Below are 27,638 nucleotides of genomic sequence, written 5' to 3'. Positions count from 1 at the left end.
CAGATCTAAAGTTTAAAAGATGCTCGCTCAGCTGTTTAACTGTCAGCTTATGATTTGAATCCAACGTGGAAGAAAGTAGTTCCTCATACAAAAGGGTTTTTGAGACTCTCCATGTTCGATTTTGTTTTTATATACACAATTATACCATCAAACTGTTGTATAAATGCAATATCACATTCGTAGCAGTGCGAATCGGCTGCGTCTCCCACCAGTGCCGATATATAGCCATATCGCACTGCTACTCGTGTGATATTGCTCATTTATTATATATATATTATTCATATTTAATATTAATTAAAACAGACAGGCAGTCAGAGAGATTCAATAAACTTGAGAACAAACTCTCGGTAAACAATTTTATTGGAACTGTAGTGCTGAAAAATTGCACACATTTTTAATTTTTTTTTTGATAAAATAGCATGTTAAGATATACGAACACTAGAAGCCACCGACTCCACAACACATCTTTTAACCTGAGAATTTTCAGCTTGTAAAATCACCAAATACAAAGCGTAGAGAGTTCCTTGTAGGCAGGAGAACAACATCTCTAAACACTTTCTAGCAATTCTGTATATTAAAGAAGAAAAAAAAAGCTAAGCACGGCCTTCTTAAATCACCATTTGAAGAAAACAATGATCACAACCAATCACAGTGACGCAGCAGTTTGACCAAACAAATACAAGCCAATCATGATAAACCAATCCGACTGCCGATAGAAGTGCTGAATGCACGAACAGAGAGCGCTTCTTTAAAAAAAAAGATAACAACGTTCATTAACACTCTTACAGTTTACAATTACTGCACACGAGTGAAATACGTTCATGACAAAAGCACCACAACCCAAGCAAAACAGCACTACAAACATTTGTATCAACTTCTACAACTTTTAGTAAACATTGTATAATATTATACCTTTTTAGTGAGCAATTTACAGTAAAACTGTTAATTAATGCTTTTAAAATATTACAAAAATGTAAATACCTATTACTGAGCTTTCAAATGACACGCGTATATATCAACTTCTTACAATACCGATTTATACCTCTCCATCATAAAGAACAGACAAGTCACTGTAATGAGCGAGTCACTGCAACTATATTATTAAAGCACAACAGCATCAGGTTCATGAGGCAGTGAGCTGCATTCAATATATACACCAATTTAAAAAAGGTCAGAACAGTCACAGCTAATCTTGAAGCTAAACCACACGCAAAGATTTGTGTCTTTCATAAGAAATACGAGTCAGGAATGTGCAGGTTTGTAGGCTTTTGTTCCCTTCGCTAACATTGTATTTTTTAAGGGTCGAAAACATTTCGACTGAGGTTTTCAGTTCCAGATCCCTTCATATTCGAAACCGGTTAATACATCTAATTACTTCATATGCATGTAGCCTATAGCAAATAGCATGCTATTTGTCATGAATGGAAGCTTGTTTCCATCACAGAATGAAAAGAAATCTCTTTGACATTCTTTTTTCTGTACACAAGTTCAAGCTAAAATCTCAAAACATTATATTTTTTCCTACAACTCAGTTTATACCTCACAATTCTGAGAAAAAATGTCAAAACTCTGAGATAAAACTCTGGATTTCTTTAAAAAAAACAGATATTATTCCTTACAAATCCAGTGTTTCTTCTTGCAAATCTGATTACCTCACAATTCTGAGTTTATATTTCGCAGTTATAATATTACTCTCTCAGAAAAGAACTGCCAAAGTCAAAATTGTGAAATACAAAGTTGCAATTAGAAGTCAAGAAAGTCTGAATTGAGTCAATACAGCTTTTGTATCATTTATTGTTATTTTTATGGAAACAAGCTTCCATAGTTGTCAAACACTACCATACAAAACTTGGCATCAGAAAGATTTTTTTAAAGACATCGCTTATTTTTTTTAAAAATTGAAATCCTCCGATTAATCTTAACCAAACTTAAACCGACGTCAAACTTCTGAATGGTAGTGCATTTATCAAACCACATCCCTGTAGGTTTTTGATTACGGATATTTAATTGCTACAAAGGAGCTATTTTATTTTCAATTAGAACAACAGTCTCTATTAAACTAGCAAGTTGTTTGTTAAACGTCCCACAGCAGAAGCTGCATTAGCATCATTACAAACATTGCTGTCATTGTTGCAGAGTTCAACAGTTGCCGTTAGTGGAGTTTGGCTTCAATGCGGATGCTGACTGAACTCATTACACCACCAGGACAGATCTGGCCCAAAATTAGCAGTTCTAGCTTCGAGACATAAAATCCGATCCTGGCCTCAAAATATTGTGGCACATCACAGTGAACACCAATAAAAACAATCGCTCACAATCATATTGGATAGAAAAAAGGCAGACTTTCAGCACAAACAAAACTGCTTAATTTTAGCATGAGGCAGAGCAATATTGCAACACACCATTAAAAAACAACTCACAGCAAAGCTCACTGCAAAATGCATCACACACACACATACATACACACACACTCAATCATGTACATTCACAGTGCATGAAGACACACTTCTGTGTCCTATGTGTTTTGTTTTTTTCTCCTTTTTGGTCAAGTACCTCCTTTGAGAGAAAGACATCTGATTTAAATGTCAGATTACTTGGATGGACTGACAAACATCCTCAACATCATCCTCAATCACACGAAGGTTATAGTGCCCCTATTATGCTTTTCCGGATATTATCTGTCATGCAATATGTAATGCAGCTTTAAGTGAATTTAAAGCATCTGCAGTAAACAAAGTGCTTAGCAAATGGAATAATTGGCTCACAAAATAAAGAATTGATTTTGAATTGATTCCTCTAATGATCCATCAGTAACTCCAGCCTGACTTCATGCACAATCATATTTAGGTTTATGACAGATTTGCATGAAGACAGCCTGTGGTCTTTATTGGCAACTGAACAACATCTACTTTGACTCTCAGACCTGCTAGTTAGCTGCAGCCTGGAAGAGTTTAGTCTTGCATTGTGGACACATTTGCGTCATGTAGCCTGCAGTTCCATAAAGATTTACACCATATCACCAATGCCATTGCTACCCTTCATGCCACTGTGCTTACAAATACAAAGCTGAATACAGCAGATACAGCTATGGATGTTTGGTTTTCTGACACAATATAAATGATAGGCCAATCACGTGACAACAGACCGGTCCATCTGACCAACGAGAGCAGAGCACGCTCTCATACATGAGTTTAAAGAGTGAATCCTTAAATGAACCGTTTCAGAAACTGTGAGAAGTAATGTTGCTATGCATGTTATGAGAAAATTAAAGTGTAGTCTGATGTTTGACAAGAGTAAACCTATAGGAGAACATAAAAAAGAGCCTTTAAAGTGCCCCTATTATGGATATTTAAAAGTTATCTTTCGTGAAGTGTAAAGTCACGAAAGTTTTCGATCAGAAAGTGCACCACGTAAAAAGTTATTGGGTCTCATGCACTAATAACTGCATCTGTTTTTCCTATTTATACATATATCTGAACTTCTCACAATCTTTTCAGATAATTCACAAAACGTGTACGCAAATGAGTTTGTTCTTACATTCATTCTTTAGTTAGTGAATTTGGAGTGCACTGCTCTTTTCTAAAGTAGCATCCACATGCATAAGCTCAAAACAAGCTCCATATAAGGGCTTTCCGCAAAGAGCCACTTGTTCAGAGAAAATGACAAGGTTTGAAAAAATGTTTTGCTCATTTGCGAGTTAATGAGTAAATAAGCTAGAAATTAATTTGTATACATACATTCATTTGTTTTCTTTTCATTCTTTTATAAATCAGGGCTTGACACAGCGGAATGAACCGCCAACTTATCCAGCATATGTTTTACACAGCGGATGCCCTTCCAGCTGCAACCCAATACTAGGGAAAAAGCCATTCACACACATACACTACGGCCAACTTAGCTTATTCAATTCACCTATAGTGCATGTCTTTGGACTGTGGGGGAGAACATGCAAACTCCACAAAGAAACGCCAACTGACCCAGCCGGGGCCCAAACCAGCGACCTTCTTGCTGTGACGTGATCGTGCTACCCACTGCGCCACCGTGACGCCCTAAATTCATATCATTAGACAATAAAAGTGTTTTTTTTTTAACTGTTCAACATAGTTGGGTCCGACCAAAACATGAGCTTTTCATACTCCATAATAGGGGTACTTCAAAAATAAAAATAATAAGAGTACTTTAAACTGCAAATAGGTATCAGAGAAGCAGGGGCATATTACAAGAAAGGCACCACTCGCTTTTGTGATTAGAGATGACAGAATAAATTAACTTTCAGCTATGAGATCTTGAATCAAACTTTCAACCGTCATGAGCAAATCAAATAAAGGAGAAGCAGATGGACAGTGTGAGATGGACTATTAACAGCAATCATCACACGATACAATTAATAAAAATAAAAAAAGAGCTGTAGAGACAGCAACAATCTCATGGCTACTGTGACTGGCAGTGTTTCTAACAATTTGTCTCAAGACTGCACTATAACCACAAATATAACAGTGATGCATTTTTTATATCACAAATTGTGCACATTGATGCTGATATAAAATCATATTGCTTGTCGGTCCCGTTTTGTGATCACAGCTCGTGAAACTCACAATAACACCACCAGAAGGAATGTTACGCGACTTGCCGAACAGCTTCAGCTCATGCTAAAGGGGGTGTTAGTAGAAACTGATCTAACAGAGAACTATTTCAGCACCTACAGGCATTACATGTGCATTCAAAGCTAAATGGTTTAAGGCAGAAATGACAGATTGAAGATAAAACAGGCCGAGAGATTCAATCTCGCTCCCATACAGACATGAGAATCTGCCAAAATTACAATAAACTGCTTCCACAATCTTAAAGTCAACATGAAAATGCAGTCTGTAATTTGTGGCTGGTTTGAGGTTAAATGATGTATGACATGAAACTAAATTGTAATTATATTCACTCGCTGAAAATAGTCCAGTGATGTGGAGACTTTAATTAACAGCATGATTTCCAACAAATTAACGTGTTATATGACAGCATTATTTCATAATTGTGTATTTTAGCTAAAAGTGTTTGAGAATTAAGGCAGATGAAGAAAGGAAGTGATTTTTGAAGACATTCACTAGAGTACTATGAATCTTTCAGGCACATCCTCAATCAATGCATGAAATGATTGAGAGTGGACACAATGCAGATGCTCTCAGTAATCCATTTTTCTAGATTTCTTCTTTTTTTTCAATTGGTGTTAATGTGTCACCTTTTTAATTTCTTATATAAATTAATAATGAATTGTTTGCCTGATAATACATTAATTTATATAACATTACTTGATAAATATATAAAAAAGAAAGGGATGGCTCACCCAAACATGAAAATGTACTCATCCTCAAGTGGCTCAAATCCTTTTGAGTTTGTCAAATATGAAAGTGGTTATAACCAGAAGCCACTGACATTCATAGTAGAAAAAAAAATATATGAACGTCGCTGACGAATGGTTTGCAACATCTCTCAAAAAAAAAAAAAAAAAAAAACCCAAAAAGGTTTGTAACAAGTGGAGAGTGAGTAAATGAAGCAGGATTTTCTTTTCTGGGTAAACTATCTTTTTAAATTAGTACATAACGATTTTAAACGCTTCAAAAGAATTTAGGCATCTTACGAATATATAGTACAGTATGAAAAATTATGATAAATGTAAAAACAAAACATTTGAATATCCAATAATGCTGATTATGGGAGATTCATAAAAAATGAAAACCAATAAGTATATAAAACCAATCGTTTTAGTTGTGTTTGTTTTAGTTCATGTTGACTTTAAGGAAATATTAATAAAGCAAACAGATACATTTCCCTGCCAGACACGCACAGACACACACACACACACACACAGACACACACACACACACAGACACACGCCCAACGCACGCACGCACGCACGCACACACAACTTGGTTCATGCTAGTGCTTAAAATGTGTCTAAGAAACCATGTGAACAAGAGGTATTGCTCATGAATCCACACACGCTGACTGTTAGCAAATGTAATACCCTGTCAAGAAGCTACAAATGACGACAAACGACAAGTCACATGATCCAGATGTGCTGGTCCACTGATGTCCGTTGAATCGCACAGAACTCACACACTTGGGTTTTAAGGCTGTTTTGGTCTAATCTGGTCTGGATTTCTACTCAGCCCTGAGTCTTGCTCTAATCTCAAAGCAGACTCACGTTTAAAGTGTTCTGGGAGGTCAAAAGTAACAAGAACAGACCAGAAGGCTCAGAGCTGCAGACAGGAAATGTGTGACTCTGTAAATGTGCAGCGGACAGAAAGCCAGCAGCCCCACACACAGCGGCAGCAGCAGACGAAGAGTCAGATTCAGCATCAGTTTACTGCAACACAAGAGTAGATAGACACACAGTCATGTTAACACGGGTAATTAACATATAAAATATGCAGCATGTTTCATTGGCATTAGCAAGAGTTTAGAGTCAATACGATTTTTAAAGAAAACAAAAATATTTTAAAATTGATTTTAATATTGGAATGGCTCCTAAAACTTTATTTAACATTGAAGACTGGAGTAATCACTGAAACTAAAAATTCTGTTTCGACAACAGGAATAAATCAAATTTTAAAATGTATGAATACAAAGAAGATACAGATATAAAAACTAGATGCATTTTAAAATAATGCAGCCCTGGTATACAACATATATAAAATATAAATTATAGACACAAACATTTGAAAGTACACTATTGGTGCTTTCACACCTGTGAATCAATTCAGTTGTTTCGAAACAGAGATTACAAATGTTACATTGTTGCTCTTTGCTCTTCGAGCGGTTCGCTTTCACATTGCAAAGTTTCTAATCGGACCAAAAGAGCTAAAACAAGTCACGTGCGAGTAAACTCTCCTTACATTGGTCAGAGTGTCAGGGTTTATTTTGCAGTATCCCGCTCAGCTGTCAAGAGAGGTGGTGGTTTGATGGTGATTGACAGGGTGCGCGCGCGATGTGTCTGAGGAGAGATGCGGTGGGGAGGGGTGAGAAGGGTGCGCGACGTAGCCTATTTGAGGACCGGGAGGGAGACGCGAGGTTACCGGGAGATCATCACTCGTTTGCGGGCATCCGGAGACTCGCGAAATTTCCCGCCATGCTCATATTTCTCTCTTCATATAGCCGTATGCCTATTACATATCCACAAAACAATGTGATATAACCGTGCTCGGATCGGATCGCTTTCTCACTGTAATCGAACCGCTCCAGGGTTCGTTTCAATCGAGCCGAGACCACCTCATTCAAGTGATCTTGGAGCGATTACTTTGGCGCGGAACAGAGCGCGATTGCCCTGTTCACATATACCAAACGAACCGCGCTAATTCGGCAATCGAGACACGTTCCGAAACAAAAGTGTAGGTGTGAAAGCACCCTTAAATTTTCACTATTTACAACTCTAAGAAATCTAAAATCTGTGATTTCTTACTTGTCTTTAATGTAATTTAATTGACAAATGACCACTAACAAACTTTATTAATTTATTCAATTTCTTTTGTGGTTAGTCCCTTGCTTTGGGGTTGCCACAGCGGTATGAACCACTAATTTATTCAGCCATATGTTTTGCGCAGCAGATGCCCTTCTAAACACTGGGAAACACCCAAACACTCTTGCATTCCCACACATAGACTACAGCAAATTTAGCTTATTCAATTCACCTATACGACGTCTTTGGACTTGGACCACCAAGACGCCATTGACAAACTTAAATGTAAAAAGAAACAAATTTAAACTTTGAAGGCTATAAAACATTCCTAAGGAAGTTGGGCAGTGGCAAATGAAAAGATCATAAAATATCCAAATGAAAACATCTAAGTCGCCAAATAAAAAGGTAAACCATTAATATGCAAGGGTTTCATGATCGGGAATAAAAGGAGCATCTCAGTGTCTGGACATTAACTTCTCAGTCACAATTCAGATATGCAGGCATATATTGGGAGGATAGTACAGAGACATAAACTGCAATCAAAGATGAGTTTTTTCATGGGATGTCTTAACAGTGGACACTGGAAATATTTTGTTTGTATTTTTGTCAATAAAAATTAAGAAGAAGAATTCAAACATTCTTGATTTTACATGAAAGAGAACTGGCGTTGTATGTGTGATCATTTAAAGTCTAAAAAAACAACAGCACAAATGTTTTGACATGGCACTCCTTAATATAGAAATGATCATGACTTGTTTAGAGGGAAAAGCACACAAACCTGCGGAGGAGTGAGTTTGTGTTACAGTTGATGAGCAGCACAGAGCTGATGAGCAGGGGCACAGTGTGAGGCCAGCAGGGGTCCGGATCCAAATGAAGCCAATATCTGTGCAAGACAGCAAAATACAAACACTCTTAGAGGACTTTGACTGCAGTCTGCCTCTTCATTTATAGACAACAACTGCCCTCTTCTAGGACGTTACTTCTTCAGGAAAACCATATGCATTTTAAAAGCCTCTGTTACCTGAGATTGTGCTTCCAGTGGATGAGGGACGGGGCGCAGAGCATCATGGTCAGAGTCAGCACTGTGGACACACTCAAGTGGAGCTGCAGATCATCTCTGACATCTTGAAGTACTGATTCTGACAGTAAAGCACTGCCGTTACACTCTTTGCCATTACTGTGATGATCATTGCCGTTAAAACCATTCTCCGTGTTGTGTGAAGCTTTCTGAGGTGCCTGGTTTAACAGAAACAAAACATCCCGAAGTGACAGGACACACAAACTGAGTCAACTACAGCTAAAAAAAAAACAATAAATGATAAAAAAAAGACTTTTATACCAGGTTCAACATGTGGCTCAGTGATCTCTCTGTCATCTGTAATCTCAGCACCTGGAAAAAGAACAAGGAAAATCACAAATTAAAAAAGGTGCATTTAGATAGAAATGCTTTAGCAGACACTAGACGAAGCAGTTTATTGTTACAGCATCAGTAACAACAGAGACCGGTCGTTCGAGTGTCTCCTGAACATAGGCTTTCACACAGTTTAAATACATTTCTGTGTCTTAATACTCCACTCAAATTTACACATTACACACCTCCATCAGCTTCTCCGCTAATGGAATCTTAAATCTCTCAAGTGCCCGCCACCAATAGAATCTCAGGGTCTTTCAGGGGTCTTACCTATGTCCAGTTAAGGTCTTTCCTTCCTGCTTCAAAAGCAATGACTCAGCCAAAAAACAATGCTCAACAATATATCTTGTTCACTGTCCACTGAGCTGTCAACTGTAAGTTCAGCTGAAGTTCATATGTACTCATAATTCTTTAGATGTCAATAAAAGTGAGTGTGGGCGCACCTGCAGGTGCACTTTATCATGAGTTACAGAACAGAACGCAGGTGTCCTTTTAGCCTTGCTTCCATAAATCAGCCCTCATTGTGACATTAATTCTGCTCTTCTAATTTATCTTCTCATCTCTGACTGCATTTACACAGAATGACTTTTTTATGTACCAAAACACACATACCTGAAAATAATGCCATAGGTATGGGTTATAATATAATAGATAATAATACTGAAATCACTCAAATAAGCATATAAATGAGAGTAATACATTCATCAGAAATTCATCAAGACACAATGAATTCCCCAACACATGTAGCATGTCCTCCTTTAATACATTCAAGACACCAACGCTGTAAAAAAATTCAATGTGAAGACACTGTGATTATAAAGCTCTACCCTTAGCTAAGTCGAAAGACATAGTTAAGTGTATATATTAAAAAGTTGTTAATTTTTGACTGGATGAGTGCAAGAGACTTTTTTTACATTCTTTTGTGATCTGAAAAGGAAGGGCAGAGCATTAGACAAGATCAGGACAGGTGAATGATGCAACTTGAGGACATGCTACATGCATTTTTGGTGATCTGTACCCTCCAAAAATGGCAGATGCTATTGTCTATAAAGACTTCGGAGATCTCAGACTTTGTCATTTTTTGAAAAGTTTGACTTAGAGACTTAGAATATTTTTGCAGACCAGAATCTTTTTTCCACAACACATGTAAAGTCCTGCTGCTCTCAACTGAAGCTACAGCTACATGTGCATTTTTAGAGATGAACCCTGTAATAATACTGCAGGATTCTCACACCAATGGTTACTTCAAATTCAAGCAAAATCCAGAGACTTTCCGAGTCCAATAACCTTGAAAACAAGGACTTCATGTGAAGATATGTTTGAAGTGAGAGCAAAGTCACATTGTGTTTCGTTGTAAGATACATTGTTACAGTCTACAATTCATTCATTTATTCACTTTCACTTTCCACTCGGCTTAGTGCCTTTATTAATCCAGGGTCGCCAAATGAACCGCCAACTTATCCAGCACATGTTTTTACACAGCGGATGCCCTTACAACTGCAACCCATCTCTGGGAAATATCCATACACACTCATACACTATAGACAATTTAGCCTACCCAATTCACCTCTACCGCATGTCTTTGGGCTTGTGGGGGAAACCGGAGCACGCGGAGAACACCCACACGAACGCAGGGAGAACATGCAAACTCCACACAGAAACGCCAACTGACCCAGCCGAGGCTCGAACCAGTGACCTTCTTGCTGTGAGGCGATAGCACTACCTACTGCGCCACTGCGTCACCACAGTCTTCATGTGTCAAACACAACAATGCAATAAAGCACCTCCATTTAATATTAGTTATATAACACATCTGATATTCTTTTAGTCATATTTCTGTTTGACATAAAATCTTCAGCAGATGCTATACTGTATTCTAAAATTATCTGATATTTACTTTTGAAAGAATTTTATTGAAAAGAGCTAAGGCTCATATAACAGAGGTTTTAAGATGCAATATAAATATGCCTCTTCTTGCCCTTTGGGTTTACATTATCTTAACATGCCAAGCAATTCAACATTTTATTATAAAAAATAATTGGCCAACAGATTATCCCAAAATACAAAGTAGCTCATGCAGGAAACACCGAATGTAACTAGTGAATGTCAATATAGCAACCTATTTATGAATGATTTAAAAATGATGAAAAAAAATAAACATCCAGGCTCTTGCAATTCTCTGTCAGATTCACTTTTAAGTATTTCAAGAAAAAAAAAAAATGTTGGAACACTATTGGTATTACATGTGCAGTACCACCAAATCAGATGTTGGAGCCACCATAGATTTTAGTCACATTGGTGTCTACAGAAGTCCTTAAGCCTGGAGCCCTGTTATTAAAATATTATTTAACATCTTGGTATTTTTTTCCCACCAAGCCCCATCATGAATTCCAAAAACACACATATGAATATACGTGATGCATGATAAGACCTTTCTGTTATACATAGTTAGATTTTTAACAAAAATGTCCTAATGTTGGTTTTTATTATGTGGATTAGTGTGGCTTAGTGTGCATGGGACATTTCTATTTTAACTCTGTTTTGGTGGTCTAAAAAGAAAATGTACATAGCATCATAACAACATCAAGGTGTGCAAAATAAAACTGCTAAATTAAACAAAATATATATATATATATATATTTAACAAAAACATTTAGGACAGATCATATCACTCACCCTGTAGAGATGGAGGAGACAACAGAGCATCAATGCCAGAGATCCACATGTCAAGCTGCCCAGCACTCCCAGAGACACCATCATGACAATCTGAGTGTGGAGACCAAATGTACCACAGTCCCGTGACACTGAAGGTCTGAAAACAAACAAAAGAAAAAAGTCATCAGAAAAAAGTTTTAAAAAAGGCTTTATTGTCACATGGTCAATAAAAAAAAATCATTCATTTATGTGGGTTTGGTGCTTAGAATCGTTCCCTATTTGTAAACACTGTTGAAAAGGATTCTTGGTTGTTTGATTATTTATTTATTACCATTTCAGCAATTATTTCCATTTCATGGCAAGGTCAACATAAATAAAACATTACATAATAATAACAAATTTAATAACATTATATATTTTAATAAGAGTAAATTATTAATATATAAATGACTAAAAATATTACATTAAAAACATTAGATGTGATCAGTCAAATGCTTGATAAATATGTTCAATTCTTTCTGGTGATACATTTTTAAAAACATCCATCAAAGTACTAGGTGTAAAATAATCTTTTCTAAATGTCTTTGAAATTTCACATTCTAATAAAATATGCTTTTAAAAAGAGTTCTAATAACTGGTGTGCGTAGTTATTAAACCGTTTAAATACTAAGGTTATTACATATTATGCACATATACTTTAACAGAACTGTAAAATAGCATGAAATAATATATCAAACATTTTATGTTCGCATAAAAAGTAAAAAAGCTCCAACTACAATGCTATTATTAATGTGATTTTCACCTGTGTAGTGGAGCAACAATAAAGGACAGGAAGCAGACAGACATTCGGAGGACTGTGCTGCCCCAGAATGCAATGGCTGCACCGAACACACACAGCAGTGGAGACACGAGACGAGGCCATTCCTGCACAGAAGCTTTTTCATGGGACAGGTCCTCCACCGTGTTTAGAGGAAGTGCATCCACCCCAGGGAGGCCCAAAGATGTCCAGACATCCTGAAACCAGCTTTGCCTGTGGTAGAAAGAAAATCAATTTAAACGATTAGACATTTATTTAAATGGTCAAAATTAGCGCTGTGTTGTCTGACAAGGCTGTCAAGATTTGCTGCAAAAGAGACTCAGCATTTTAATACAGCACACAGACACTTTCAGAATAAGACTAGAATAAACAGCCAAGCACCAAACGACTGTTTTGACGTTTTTTATAAAAACTTAACACCCTAGTGTACATCATGTATATATGTTAACAAAATTATATAGGTGTTACTACCTGATACTAACTAGAACATATACCAAAACACTAGCAGACAATACAGCAATTATACAGCACCATCAAAAAAACTAAAAAATCTCAGCCAGACTAATGGAATAAGAAACGAAATAGAATATCTAAGGTAGGGCCCCATATTTTGTCATACAACTTCTGTTTGCCAAATCTAGAGAAATGTAGCCTTTCCAGCTAGAGGGCAGAAACCATTTCAGCTAACCATTTTAAAAAATTTGGAGTTCTTGTGGATTTCCACTCCATCAGAATCAGTCTCTTGGCCAACACCGAACCAAACATAAGGGAGAGTTGTTGATGTTTAGGCCAAATTAGAGCCTGGTCAGAACATCCAAGCAATGCTAATTCCACATCGATTTTAGGGCCCTATCATACACTCGGCGCAATGTGGCGAAAGGCGCGATGTAATAGTTTTTTGCTAGTTTCAGCTTGGCCCAAGAGTCATTTTGAGGCGTTGCGCTACGCTGTTTACAGTAAATAACAAATTGTTAGCGCTCATATGTTGCACCCATAGATGTTCTGGTCTAAAAAGGAAGGCGTTCTGAGACGCATTGCTGGCGCGTTGCTATTTTGAAAAACTATAATAGATTTTTCAACAGACCAAAACAAACCCAGTCTAAAGTCCAGCGCAGAGTTACGCCTCGCTTACACACTGCTTAATACACACAAGATGTAGAGTAATACGCAAATATCTTTACAAATGAAAAAAATAAAAATATATTAAGGATCTATATTCCATATTTATATATTCTATAAGAATCTATATTTGAGAACATAAACATTTTACAATGAAGTTATATTAATCTACTTACTAAGACGCACCAACACTGAACAATACATTTATTACAGTAATTGTTCATCTTTGTTAATCTAAAGTTAATGATGATTGTCAGTTCTTAACTCAAAGTGAATTAACTATTGTCAACAAGCACCACTTTGGATTTCAATAACACATTAGTAAATGTTGAACTATGAAAAAATAAATGCTGTACAAATATTTTTCACTCCAAGTTCTTGTTAGTGAATACATTGACTAATGAAACATCTATAAATATTGGACAAAAGTGTCTACTAAATGGAAATATTTTAAAAATAATTCCAATTATTAGTAGTATTACTTGATTTAATATTTTTATTAAATACTTTACAGTTTTTCCCAGAGATGGGTTGCGTCTTGAAGGGCATCTGCTGCGCAAAACATGTGCTGGATAAGTTGGCAGTTCATTCTGCTGTAGCGACCCCGGATTAATAAAGGGACTAAGCCGACAAGAAAATGAATGAATGAATGAACGAACTTTACAGTTCAATAGTAATGTAGTTGATATTATAGATTACAATCTTTATTATAATAACGGTTATTGATATTGATTTTTAGAAATACTATTGCTGCTGCTACTACCAAACCTACCAATACTAATACTAATAGTTTTATTGTTAATACTATTGCACTGTATGCTTTTAGTGCTCGGCATAATAGAGTACACCCTATTTTGAAACTGAATATTTTGATTTATTTCTCAGTGAATATGGGCAATGTATTTTGATGCATTTAAACAAAATAAAAGAGATTTATTAAACAGATTTATTATTTAAATAATATTTTAGCCACCAACCATATTTAGAAATTGAAAGCTAATACAATTAAATTTAAGTAAAATATTGTTGTTTTGTTTGTTGTTGTTTTACAACCAACAAAATTTCAACAATTTTTTTCAGTTTTTTTGCTTTTCTTGATTTTTAAAATTGTATTTAATCTTTTTTTAACATAAATTTGGCTGTACAAGTTTTTGGACTGTTATTGTAAGTTATTTTGTTAGATAAGCTCCAGATTTGGCTTTAATTTCGAATAATCTAATGTATATGCTTAAGTATAATATTGTATAGCTTTCTATTAAAAAATTATGAATTATGAATTTAAAATATTTGTGAGGGGTGTACAAATATTTGCTGAGCACTTTAATTAAATAATGGACATCCAGTCCTATTGCCAGATAAACAAAATACTGATGTTTAGGAATATTTACACTGGCAATTGCAGCAAACTATTAGGCCTTTGAGATGTTGATGTCAGAACTCACCGGAGCAGCAGCATCAGCAAGAGGACCGGCAGCTCCAGTTTGTGGATCTCTAAGGATTTACTCATGGCCTCTTGCAATTCGACAGGACGTCCTGATCTTCTGACAGAGCTCAGCTGGACTCTGATCATCAGGAGAAGTGCTAAAGCACAGTAGACGGGCAGAAGCGGACCACAGAAACGCAGAATCTGGAGAACAACAACTCCATTTGAATATGAGTTTAAAAGCATGACAGATGAAAAACCACAAATGTAAGCTCACCTGCCCAAGCACTTTAGGAAATGATGTCCGTATCGACACCTGTAGAGAGAGAGAAAAAGATCATTTAAGTTGTCTTTCCGTTTTCTATAAAGAAACAGAAGTTGTGAATTAAACACCTTGTACTGGCAGTTGGGGGCAGTGTGGAGCTGCAGCATGGCACTGGATGTGTTGTCTGGTCGGCTGCTGTGAAGCATGCTGAAGATCTCAGAGACCGAAGGAGTACTTCAGTGAGAAAAACAAAAAACAAAAAAAGACATTTTTATTAGTACTTTAGCATAAATAATGACTGCGGAGAGAGTGAGACAGCTGGCTTATTAAAGAGAGTTAAGACAAAATGAAAATTGTCATAATTTACTCATCCTCCACTTGTTCAAATCTGTTTCTTTTTTCTTGTGAACAAAAAAAGGTAATTTGAAGAATGTTGAAAACCTGTATCCATCAATTTACATTCTATTTGTTTTACCTACATTAGATGCTGAAGGCTACTGCTTTCCAACATTCTTAAAAATAGGGCTGTGCGATTTGGGGGAAATATCTAATTGCAATTTTTTTTGACAGATTTTGCAATTTCGATATGATTTGCAATTTAATTTTGTGGTCAAAATTCAAATTGTAGTCTGCAGCTTAATAATTTTTACTGCTAAAATGCAGTGAGTGTTAGTTTAAAAAGGAACTAAAAAGATATCAACACAGTAGCAAACAACTCTGAAATTGTACTTCGCTTGCTAATAGATTGAGTGTAACTGTCAATACTTTTAGTTGACTTTTTAGCAAGACCCTACTCATATAGCAACCTGTGGTGCTTTTTTAGGTGCTGGTGCATTTCCTGGTGCTGTGGCAACAATTCTGCGACAGCTCTTACAAATGATCTGGTTTTGTTTGGTGTCTATGTCTTTGACACCAGGATATTCCCATATTACCAACGTGCTGTTTTTCTTTGATATTAATTAGTCTATTAATGCTTCGAAACTCCATCATCCCACTTATTCGCGTTTTCCTGTTTGTTTGTTTTATTGGGGCGATGCGCAAACTTTGGTTGCGCAATTCTGATTTGATGGCGCAATTCTGATTGAGTGTGCTCACTCAATTGGCTATTAAGACTGTCACACACAGACGGAAGTCATGCATTTGCTCAGAGTTGGGGAAGTTAAATTATATATATTTCATATCGCAGCCTCTTGCAATTAACTAATTGCAATGTTTCAAATTGTGATTGCAATTCAATTAATTGCACAGCCCTACTTCCAAATATCTTCTTTTTAACAGAAATAAGAAAATTACAAATAATTTAAAGCAATAAAAAAGTGGATACATTACAGTGAATATACTTAATCCGTTAATACTGTACCTTGACATTGCAAAGGAGTCTTCACGAAACCAAGGTACGCTCACTCTGTAGACGCTGGGCAGTCTGTCTGTAAACACAAAGCATACACGTGAGCCTTACAGATCATCATGCTGAATACCTGAGAGAGGACGCTGTTACCTTTATTGGTTTTGCAGTGACTCATGATTGTTATTCTGAACGCCTGATAAACCTGGAATAAAAAGACACAAACTTTACTTGACATTTATTGCACTTTTGAGTACAAGTCTTTGCTTAATCAGGGTGCAATTGGTGATGGCTGATGCAGTTTTGCTAGGACACAAACACACAATTACAAAGAAAAATGCTTACTGAGAAACAGTCTATGACCCTACAGAGTATTTCGGGATTTGTACCATATCAAAAGATACAAATTATAAAAAGAATTCTAACTGATCTGAGGAGAAGTGGAAACGAATAGAGAATGAGAGCAGAACAGCAGAGACTGCTGTGAATTGTCACCTGATGAAAGTCTTGCAGCTGTAATGTATGAAGCAGCCCAGATGAGTTAATGCTGACATCAGTGACGGTCAGACCTGTGGATAGGCACATTCATACAGGCTTACTTATGTCAAAAACTCAGAAAATTAAACAAGGTAACAGCTGTCATTTATTAGACAAAACAACAAGTGGTTACAAACATTTTAGTCTATTTCTTCAGACGAATACAAAAGTTGATATTGTGAAGAATGTTTTGCTAGCCACTAACATTCACAGCTGCATCTGCTGCATCTTAGTGTTCAAACATTGAATATCAGCTGTGGTTGAGTATATGGCAAAAGCTTCATTTTTGGATAAACTCTCACTTTAAAGGTGGAAATATGCAGGTGTTTAATCTCCCAAAAGAATCTTAAAGTTTATTTTTCATTGTTAAAATCCAAAAGTGAAAACAGATTCACTTACTGAAGCCCAAGACAAAAAAAATTAAAACTTGCCAAAATATACAGTGATAAGGTAAGATGAGGATAAACACTGATGTGCTTAATTTGATGGATTGTTTGGGTTTTAAACACTAGCTATTTACTGTGAAGCCACATATAAAATAGAAAATACTCCGAAGATAATAATAATAACAATAGTGTAAAGAAGTATGGTGAATGTAAAATGTTTGCAAATTCTTGCATTTACACATATGGACTCACCAAAAGACAGTAGATGAGGCACCTGCACTGACACAGTCAAGCTCTCCTCTCTCTGCAGCTCACACTCCACGACAAACTGCAATTAGATGATCCAGCATTCAGAAAGCACAGTGAGCTCCTCTTACTATTGTTTGTCCTTACAAGAATCATCTGATGCAATTTGTAAAAAGGAATGTGGGCTGCTATGGCAGGTCAGGTAATGTTTTCATTATCAAAAATGAGAGTAAATTAGATAGTAAATGAACCTGTGCTCCGCTTGGGTTAGAGGCATCAATAATGAGATGAGAGACAGACATGAGTTTGCTGATTTTCACGGCCACAGTCTAGAAAGAAACACCAAAATAAAAAAAGAGCTCATTTATAATCTTATTGTAAATTCAGAAATATAAGAGGTTACACAGAGTGTTTTAAAATAGACTGACTTTGTAGGCTGGAAGAAGCTCTGTGTCAGATGACAGATCTACTGCTTGAACACTGGCAAATTGGAGGAAAGGAGAGAGAACTTTACAATCTCACATAAAGAACAACAGTCACGAATGACGATATTGATCTACATGTGTGAGATGAACTAGACTTGTTAAAACTTTATGCCAAGTTTGCAAGAGACAGGCAATCAAAGACAATTTAAATAGATCATTTTTTAAATACTATATTTTAAAGTATAGTATAAACCCAAGAGCGGCCCAGGAAAAAATTTGCAGATCAATTACATAAGGGAATAAGGAAATGTCATTTTATATGAAAAACTAAATATAACTTTATCCATTTACTTTGGCTTATGAAAAATGACATTCTTTTTTTATAAAAAAATTTGTGCGCGTGTGTGTGTAAGAAATTGTCACAGTATTTTTTCTTTTAGAGAACGTTTTAATCGTTTTATTTCGGCTAGAATGAAAGCAGTTTTTATTTTCTTAAAAACCATTTTAACCTAACCTGCCTATTAAACCTAATTAACCCAGTTAAGCCTTTAAATGTAACTTTAAGCTGTATAGAGGTGTCTTGAAAAATATTTAGTCAAATATTACTTACTGTCATCATGACAAAGATAAAATTAATCAGTTGTTAGAAATTAGTTATTCAAACTATTATGTTTAGAAATGTGTTGAAAAAAATCTTCTTTCTGTTAAACAGAAATTCTGGGAAAAAATAAACAGGGGGGCTGTATATTTATTTATATGCACGCGCGCACACACACACACTACATTTACTAGTTATACATTTTAACATTAAATAAAACGAATAAATAAACAGAGAATTTTGTATTTCTGTTGTTGTTATCTGATATATTTTTAAATTGTTCACTTTTGCAAAACAAATTCCAATTTTGAATTGCCAAAATCTAAAAAAAAGCCCCAGACAATACGTGTGTGTGTCTGTCTGTATGTTTGTGTGTGTCTGACTATGTGTTTGAGCATCACACACAATCCATGTTGATTTTGTACCGTTTCTATTAGTCCATTATTTATTTATGAATATTTTTCAGATTTATTCCAGTTTTGTAGTTTTTTTTTGCCAATTTCTATAAAAATGTTCTCTGTACACGTGTGTGTGTGTGTGTGTGTGTGTGTGTGTGTGTGTGTGTGTGTGTGTGTGTGTACAAGAGATGGAATTTTTTTCCTATTTTCATTTGTTTTTCAGACCCAGGCTAGGTATGCTCATTTCGGTTAATTTAGATAACCGACAATCGCTGCTCGTTAATCGAATATTAAAGGTTAACTGATCAGATTAATATTAAATTTAAAATTATGTATCTATTTAGTGTCTGACACACTAAATATCGCATTTTAAAATACTGATTTATTTTAACATGCAAACTTATTAATAAAAAAACATAACAACAAAGCATCTTCACGCACCTGCAGTGTTTCCAACAGCATAGAAAAACAGAATAAACTAAATAAAATGAATAAAATAAATAGGCCTGCTGCCTTGCACTAAAATTATTTTTCACTTAAATTACTAATTTAGGTTACAAAACAAAAACACTGACTGATTCTTTTTAAGAACAGTCATAGGCTGTTTTTTTTTTCCAATCATATGTTTTTTGTCTTTCTTCAAATAAAAATAGCAGGCTACCTCAAATCGATCACTCCACGAAAAAATATACATTTAAATAATGGCCCGCTGTTATTATTATATATCAAAACCTTTTTACATTTTTAAAAGAAATAATTATTTCAAAGATTATGTCCTGAGCATCTGATTTTATGCTTCTGTGCTTTTTTCCTCTCTAACTCATGGTTCAAGTGCGCAAGCTGCGTGTGATGGACTTTTATATACATATGTTGACTTTTTGTGAACAGTTTTGTTTTTTAAATATATTGCATTAATTTGCAGACATGCTTTATAGACTGTAAAATGAAAGCCAAAGCCTATATGTTGTGTTTATAACGCAGATCCAGGAGGCTATCAGCATCAGAACTGGTTTGGCATCAACTTGTCTGTATCAAACAGCAATATTCTTCTTCCATTTTGCTTCTTTGGCAAATATGTCTGCGAGCACGTGTGGTTACACGTTACCATCCCGCGAGTTAACAAATATGAGTTGCATTTACACATTTAGGGGCCGATCACAACAAACGACATATTCCGTTCAAAAAACGTGAGACGCGCCACACTGCCTTTTTTATGTCACTAGGAAACAACTGAATCAGCTGGGTATTAATTGTGCGTGAGTGTTGCTGTCTGTTGTTACAATTGTAGTATTTAATAATATTGTGATTGTGATCAAGATTTGTAAAGTCATACAGCTCTAGTCTCCCCTCCATCTTGACAACACAAACACTGCTGCTCTAGGATGAGCTGCGCGCAAAACACTTGTAGCCGTAAATAAACCATTCAAAAGATGCCCCTCTCAACGCAAAAATGCATATTCACGGTGATCAGCTGCTTATGCAGCCAAACTTTAAAATATATATTAAATATATATTTTAAATCGTTTAACTGATACCATTAATCGGTTACAAACGCACACTTTCAGTTAATAATTAATCTATTATTTTGAGCATCCTTAACCCAGGCAATTGCAGAATTGTAAAACATGCCAGATTTATTATGGGAATAAATTTGTTTTAGACAAACAAAATGATTTTTGGGTTTTTTAGAGTTTGACCCCATAGGTTGATTAAGGGTTAATGTATTTAATTTTACTCACCACATGGAGCCACTCATCTGTGTACAGCCATACAGCCAGCTGGTCATTTCCTGTTGAACATGAACAGACATGAAACTGAATATGAACATGTACAGCTCTTCCAAACTGCTATGTGGACATTCACAGTTAGCTTAAACCACTAGGGAGAATCTGACTGGTAAAAAAGCTGTATTTTTGTACAATATACACAAGTAAGAAAAGCAGGATTCCAAATGCTCAGCAATGAACCAACTCTTAACACATTATGTAACTAGACTATTTTTAAGTGTGATGATGTTGGTTTTTCTCACCATATTATTACTGCGGCAGTAGAAATGACTGTAGGCCTTCCTTCGACTGGAGAGACCAAACAGAAAGTACTTAACTTGAGCTTCCTGTCAAGAGATGGAGGATGGTTTTACAGAAATGCAATGTTCAGAGGAATGGTGCTGGCATAATTTCGCTTCAGTTGATGAAACATATGTTACCTTAGGGGCACTGTAGAACAGACGCAGTGTATTGACCTCCTTCCATGCCTCAGGAGGAGCTGAGAGGATGGAGAAACAGATTCAGATTAAAATAGCAGAAAGAGAGGATTCATATACAGTACAATCATCCAGTAGTGTGAAAACAGACGAGCTTGTAAATATACATGTGCTTACTAACAGAGACCTGAGAATGTCACAGAAGCACCCTGCACTTCTCCAGGTGGCAGCACAGGGTGTCTGAAGAAGTGATAGTTCAGCACTGACAGTCGCTCCTCTGGACTTTCCGTGAACTATGGAGAAACAGGAGTCAGTAAAAGCACATTAAACACAAACAAATACTCTAACACTGTATTACGGGTCTGACAAGACACACCTGCCCAGTTTCTGGTTCTATGAGGTCAAAGAATGCTCGAACTGTGGCCAGAACCAGCTCCTTGCACCTTTAGGCATAAAGGATTTGAAAGTACAAAGATAAAAATGAAGAATCTCTGTAGTTTAAAAGCAAAAGAAGCAGCCATATGTTTTTGATGCACGGCCCACTTTCATACAAGCATCTTGGCATACAAAAACATACCAAACAATGGAAATGTGATCTGTGGAAAGCCAGGTTCGGGGAACTGCAGTCGCCTAAAACCAATTTACAGATCACTGACATGAGGATATTGTAAAATAAACTACATTTTAAAAAATCAGGTTCCAGATTGAAATATTTAACAAAAGATTTACTGGGGAAAAAACTCTGAAAAATGAGATGACTTGTAGACCTACCACAACTGAAATCTTGTTGAGATCATCAATGGGGCAGGACAGTGCTGTCAAGCCAGAAAGCACCTGAAAGTCCAGGTTACCTCCACCAACTGAGAGAACGGTTACATTACGGAGGTCCTCGGCTCTTTTGTTCCAGCCCTGCCTGACGGTAGAGTAAAACTCTGCCACACACACAACAATGCAGTTGTAAGCTTTGATTAATTTACATCTTCTGAACATGCCACTGTTGACCTTTGACATCAAAATTGTACAATTATTTGAATAATAAGTTGTTCATGTTGCATTTATCAAGTCTTCAGTGTCATATGATCCTTCAGAATTCGTTCTAATACGCTGACTTGCAGCTCTGCTGGTTAATATACAGTTGAAGTCAAAATTATTAGCCCTGCTGTGATTTTATTCTTTAAAAAATATGTTAAAACATAATAGTTTTAATGTTCTAATTGTCATTTCTTCTGTCTTTCAATGGTGGTATTACATAATACTTTTCTACTTATTTTTTCAAAATAATATTCAGCTAAAAGTTAATTAACCTTTAACAAGGTTAATTATGTTACTAGGCATGTTAATGGATAATAGTGGCTTGTTCTGTAGAGAAAACCAAAAAAAAAATATATATATATATATATATATATATATATATATATATATATATATATATATATATATATATATAAATTTCTTAAGGGACATTATAACATTTATACTATATTCTTAATATAGTATAATCAGCAAGAATGTCGCTGGTTCGAGCCCTGGCTGGGTCAATTGACATTTCTGGGTGGAGTTTGCATGTTCTCTGGTGTTGGCCTGGGTTTCCTCCGGGTGCTCCGGTTTCCCCCACAGTCCAAAGACATGCCGTGTAAGTGAATTCGGGAAACTAAATTAGCTGTAGTGTATGTATCTGTAGTGTAAATGTGAGAATGTGTGAGTGTTTCCCAGTGATGGGTTGTAGCTGGAAGGGCATCTGCTGTGTAAAACATATGCTGGATAAGTTGGTGGTTTCCGCTGTGGCGACCCCTGATGAATAAAGTGACTAAGCCAAAAAGAAAATGAATGAATGAATGAATGAATGAATTTAAAATCTGCTTTTATTGCAGCCAAACTAAAATAATTAGGACTTCCCCAAAATGAAAAATATTTTAGGAAAAATTATGAAAATTTCCTTGGTCTGCTAAACTTTACTTTTGAAATATTTGAAAAAAGAATAAACATTTTGACTTCATATAGAGATTTTAATTTTGACTTCAGCTAAATATTAATTCTTTATTTGAAATAAAATTGCTTTTGTAACTGACGTCTACTGTCACTTCTAGTCAAATATATTAAGCCCTTACTAAACAAACAACCTTAATCTTGCTAACCTCAAACTTTTGAATAGTAGTGTAAAAACGTCCAAAACAAACTTCACTCGCATATGTGAGTGAGTGTCTGTATGTTTTCTTCCTACCCAGAATGTAGGGGTCCAGAGACAGGACAGGTGCCTGATGGGGCGAGGCCTGGGTGATGATGAGGCTGACCAGGCGTGGGTGAAAGCGTGCCAGTGTGAACAAAGCTCTTGCCACCACTCCACCCATGGAATGACCCACCAGAACTACACTTGTGGGGGGGTCTGGACGGTCCTGCAGCAAAAAGAATGCAGTAAAAACACAATTTGTTCAATGTAGATAATCTAGCAATAGTTGTGAGCTTCAAATGCACTACATGACTTCTGAGTACATTAAAAAAGCAAGCATCATAAACTTGCCAACTTTGTAAATAGATCAGAGGAAAAACTGAGCATCATACCCTAATTCACAGAAGATGAGACACTACTAGACTTTCATGTAAATACAGCACAAAAAAATCAGTCAGAAACACTTGCTTTGTTGCTAAAAGCAGAATGACATACAAAGAAGTCCATTTTCTAAATCCAGCGCAAAATATCAAACATCACTGGATATCAGACTGGATATTAGCTTTAAATAGCACTTTGAAGATCAAAAATGTTGGTGAGCAGCGCTGATTCCTCCAGAGTGAAAACTGGGGTGAATGTCAGAGCAACCGTTGAGTAGTGTATGGCAGCCTTATAAACATTTTTGGTGCGATATTGATTCAGTATTGTAGGTGACTTTTCTGATGAATAATTCCAGAAAAGGAGATATGCAAATGGAAAAGAACAAGAAGTAAACAAAAAAAGGGAAAAAACTGAGGAAATAAAATGTAGGAAGAAGAAAGTAAAAGGACAAAAGGCAAGGCTTCTCTCTGACCTCGTAAAGGCGCAGGATGGCTTTAATGCTTTCATGCAGAAATTGAGTCTGTCTACGCAAACTGCCCCCGTACAGGGCCACCAGCTCCTCATTGAAGTCAATAGTGAAGACGTTCAAATGAATCTGTCTCTCAAGGTTCTCAGCCTTCCGCAATGCCACTGAACCCAGTGAACGAGCTGCAAGAGAGAGTAAAACAAAATCTCAGGGTTCCAATAAAATCTCTTTGAAAAATCTAAACATTTCAACAACAAGTCAATGGGAGGCCAAGACTGACCACACAAACTGGTTTTGTGTCCTTTGTGTAAGATGGAAAAGATAGACACAATGTGCTCAGAATCTCACCTTGCTTGTAGCTGCCTGCATTCCCGGGCAAGAAGAGCACAGGCGCTCCGGTAAGCTTGAGTCCTCTGGTCTCCTGAGCATAAGCACCCTCTCCATACAGATACAGGCCGTATGATGGGTACTGGCGGGCAACGCGCCTCGGGAGCTGCACGCGCTGCAAACAAGCACACACAGACAGGTGTTTACATTCACACACAGAAAACAATGAAAACAACAAGCAAATCTAGTTGTGGAAAAGATTCTCTTAACAGCAAATCTTCAAACATATGGACGGACACAGTTGTGAGGAAGGTTTTAAACTATGCCATCTATAAGACTTTCAGATGTTCTGGATATTGTTTTCTTCTTCTTTGGATAGTATGAGACTGTGAAAAACACACTTGACTGATCTTCGGGATCAGAAATGACAGGAGAAGAATTAAAAGTTAATCACTTTTCTACTCTAAAATACTTTTTCCCTAACAGTTGGATTAGTTTACATATAAGCACAATGTGCAGAATTTAACGATGAACAGTCAATGGCATTGACTAAAAACACAAAGTTAAAAGAACAAAAATTTAAACAAAATTTACTACATTTAGAGATACAAATTCCTACTTAATATGATTAGTCTTTTTTCTGTATTTACTGTCAATATCGACAAAAAGAGGGTTGATGTATATTGAAGAGATGTTGTTTAAAGACTAATGCTGCTTGCGGCTTGCCAATGTTTGTTGTTGCCATTACAACAGGTAGATAGACAGGTATGAGGAACTGATACATGGCCTGCCAATGAATTGTGTCCAATACAAAACAATGTGCATTTTGTTAATCGCAAACCAAACGTGAGAAGAAAACAACGGCGATGGAGACTGTTAGCGCTGATACTCACTCGATATTCTGGGTACTCGAACATGTATGTCATGCTGCATCGGTTCTCCTCAAAACCAAATAATAATTCTCGCAAACCCACGAGCAGAAGCCCAAGAGCGAAGGCAAAAAACGCGTATACAACGAGTCTCATGTCTCCAGAAATTGAGCTTGACTTTATTTACAGATTCATTTTAATCGTGTCTCCGCTTTCCTTATTGTACACCCAACACTCACTGCCTGTTCAAACCTTCAGGAACCTCGTATGGACCTGTCACGCTCACGCAGCCAGCTTCTGGGCTGACGTCACGACGCAGACAGAGGAATGAGCCTATGGAGAGGGAAGACAGGTTTGTGATTTGACCAATTAAAATTGTCAGTGGGAGGGGAAAACGAAATGAAAACAGTGGGATCATCGTGCATTTATTACCTTCTACCTAAACGCAAAAAAAAAAAAAAAAATTGGCAAAAAATAAAGACCATTACGTCACCTTCAGTTTAAAGTGAAGGGAGGTGAAAGTGTATGTATAACAGGCTCGTAGCCAGAGGGGGTTCGGGTGGTTCAAAGGACCCACCCAGCTTCTGATAAATTCCAGATTTGGGTCCTATATGAGCTCATTGGTCTTATTTTTGACAGTATCCCATAATAAATTGTGAAAATAACCAATAGAATAAGGCTTTAAGAAGATTAACTAATAAAATAACCAATAAAATTTAAATGGACAAAATTCTGACTGAGGAAATGAGCTAGCCAGTTTGTCATTTGCCTAAACCCCAAAGGCTACGTATACTTTTTCAAGCTTTAACAGATTTCCAATTTTTTCTGTTTTTTATGATGGATGATAATAAATTAGCATTTAAATATAAGTTTTTTCATATTTCTAAAATACTAATCTTATTACAGTATATATAAAACTGTAATAACTTACTGTTTAAATGAACATTTGTTAATATACATATATTTTTTGAACAAAAACTAGTATGATAAGCACTTTGACAAAAATGTAGAAAGTGTTTTTGTTGCACCAAAACGTGTGGTCATGATAACCATCCAAGAAGCTATTCCAGCACAAATTAGCGCTTAAAACGTCACTTACCGTATTTGAAACTAATAATTTGAGGCTAGTAACTGCAAAAAGGTCCACTTTTTGAGAAAAATAAAACACCCCTTTTGCTCGGCTGACTACAGGCCCATATAACCTAATTACACAACACATTTGCAGTATTTCTTTCTGCAGTCTGCTTTCATCTCTCCATAACACTCAACAATACTGATAGTAAAATAATATTTGGCTTTAAATTCCACTGTTAATTTATATTATATTAGCTTATATTATACTCCACCAGATTATTTTAATGGTATACTTTTAAATCTGGATATTTTATTAAATATTGTTAACATTTCCATTTAAAGCATAAACAGGCTAAAATTAAAACATCCATGAAAAAAGTGTAAACTTTTAATAGTCCAGCTCTTCAAGGAAGGCACATGAATACATGTAGAAGCCGTAAAAATGCATGTTTTCATCTCTTTGTGCAATGAAGAAGAGGATGAGCATTGCTGCATTGAGCCCTTTACAAAATGACCTCCAGCAGGCTTTATTACCGTCTTTGAAAAGACAATAAATGGAGACTTTCTGAGGACGGCCTGAGGGCCAGACATCCTCTAAGACACTTGCTGACACCATGGACTTTGATTGGCATTTGCCATTGAACATTGGAATTGGCAATTCCGTCACTGGTGCCCTGTGCCTTTCATATGTGAGAGCAGGTTTATCCTGAGCATGTGTGGCAGACATGAGAGGGTCTGTAGAAGCTGATGAGAATATTTGGCTGCCTTTAACACTGATTAGCGTGACCTATTTAGCTGTGGGTCTGTGATGGCACCCTGTCTGCCAAAGATGATTTCCTTGGATCCATGGAGTCTATATTGGTGCAGTGCTCCTGCAGAGTTCCTCCTGATGAATGACATACATGTGAGAGTGGCGAGAGTTTAAACTATACAGGCAGTTCCTTAAGAAGAAAGGAATTGATATGCCCCCTACTCGCCTGAATTAAATATATTGTAACATCTCAAGGACATTGTTTTGGTCTCAGAGGAAATACCCCAAAACACACTGTCAGCATACCCTTACACTATATAATGTCAGG

At 36.3% G+C, this 27,638-nt stretch overlaps 1 protein-coding gene across 1 annotated transcript; it reads right to left on the bottom strand.

The window, feature by feature from the left end:
- Positions 1 to 342: 342 nt before the first annotated feature.
- Positions 343 to 25,754, bottom strand: pgap1 (post-GPI attachment to proteins inositol deacylase 1). The gene is made up of 26 exons (XM_021478947.3): positions 25,510 to 25,754; positions 24,638 to 24,791; positions 24,296 to 24,471; positions 23,497 to 23,668; positions 22,047 to 22,207; positions 21,853 to 21,905; positions 21,652 to 21,718; positions 21,463 to 21,568; positions 21,279 to 21,337; positions 21,102 to 21,185; positions 20,812 to 20,861; positions 18,080 to 18,131; positions 17,903 to 17,980; positions 17,658 to 17,733; positions 16,978 to 17,051; positions 16,636 to 16,687; positions 16,498 to 16,564; positions 15,266 to 15,371; positions 15,150 to 15,188; positions 14,892 to 15,076; positions 12,316 to 12,543; positions 11,535 to 11,670; positions 8,787 to 8,837; positions 8,469 to 8,683; positions 8,226 to 8,330; positions 343 to 6,358 (listed from the first exon to the last, which is right to left on the bottom strand). The coding sequence occupies exons 1-26, from the start codon at positions 25,639 to 25,641 to the stop codon at positions 6,217 to 6,219; spliced, it is 2,820 nt and encodes a 939-aa protein (XP_021334622.2). The 5' UTR covers positions 25,642 to 25,754; the 3' UTR covers positions 343 to 6,216.
- Positions 25,755 to 27,638: the final 1,884 nt, after the last annotated feature.

Source organism: Danio rerio, chromosome 9 (assembly GCF_049306965.1).
Source record: "Danio rerio strain Tuebingen ecotype United States chromosome 9, GRCz12tu, whole genome shotgun sequence".
Classification (NCBI taxonomy): Eukaryota; Metazoa; Chordata; class Actinopteri; order Cypriniformes; family Danionidae; genus Danio; species Danio rerio.
The sequence above is the reverse complement of the archived record's forward strand: the minus strand, read 5'-3'. Positions and strand labels throughout refer to the sequence as shown.

Excerpts from the sequence above, each read along its gene's own strand:
- pgap1 (XM_021478947.3), bottom strand. The coding sequence starts at position 25,641 with ATGAGACTCGTTGTATACGCGTTTTTTGCCTTCGCTCTTGGGCTTCTG. Across the intron at positions 21,906-22,046 it reads TCAACAAGATTTCAGTTGTG|GCGACTGCAGTTCCCCGAAC; the intron begins GTAGGTCTACAA and ends AATTGGTTTTAG. Across the intron at positions 6,359-8,225 it reads ACAAACTCACTCCTCCGCAG|TAAACTGATGCTGAATCTGA; the intron begins GTTTGTGTGCTT and ends CTTGTGTTGCAG.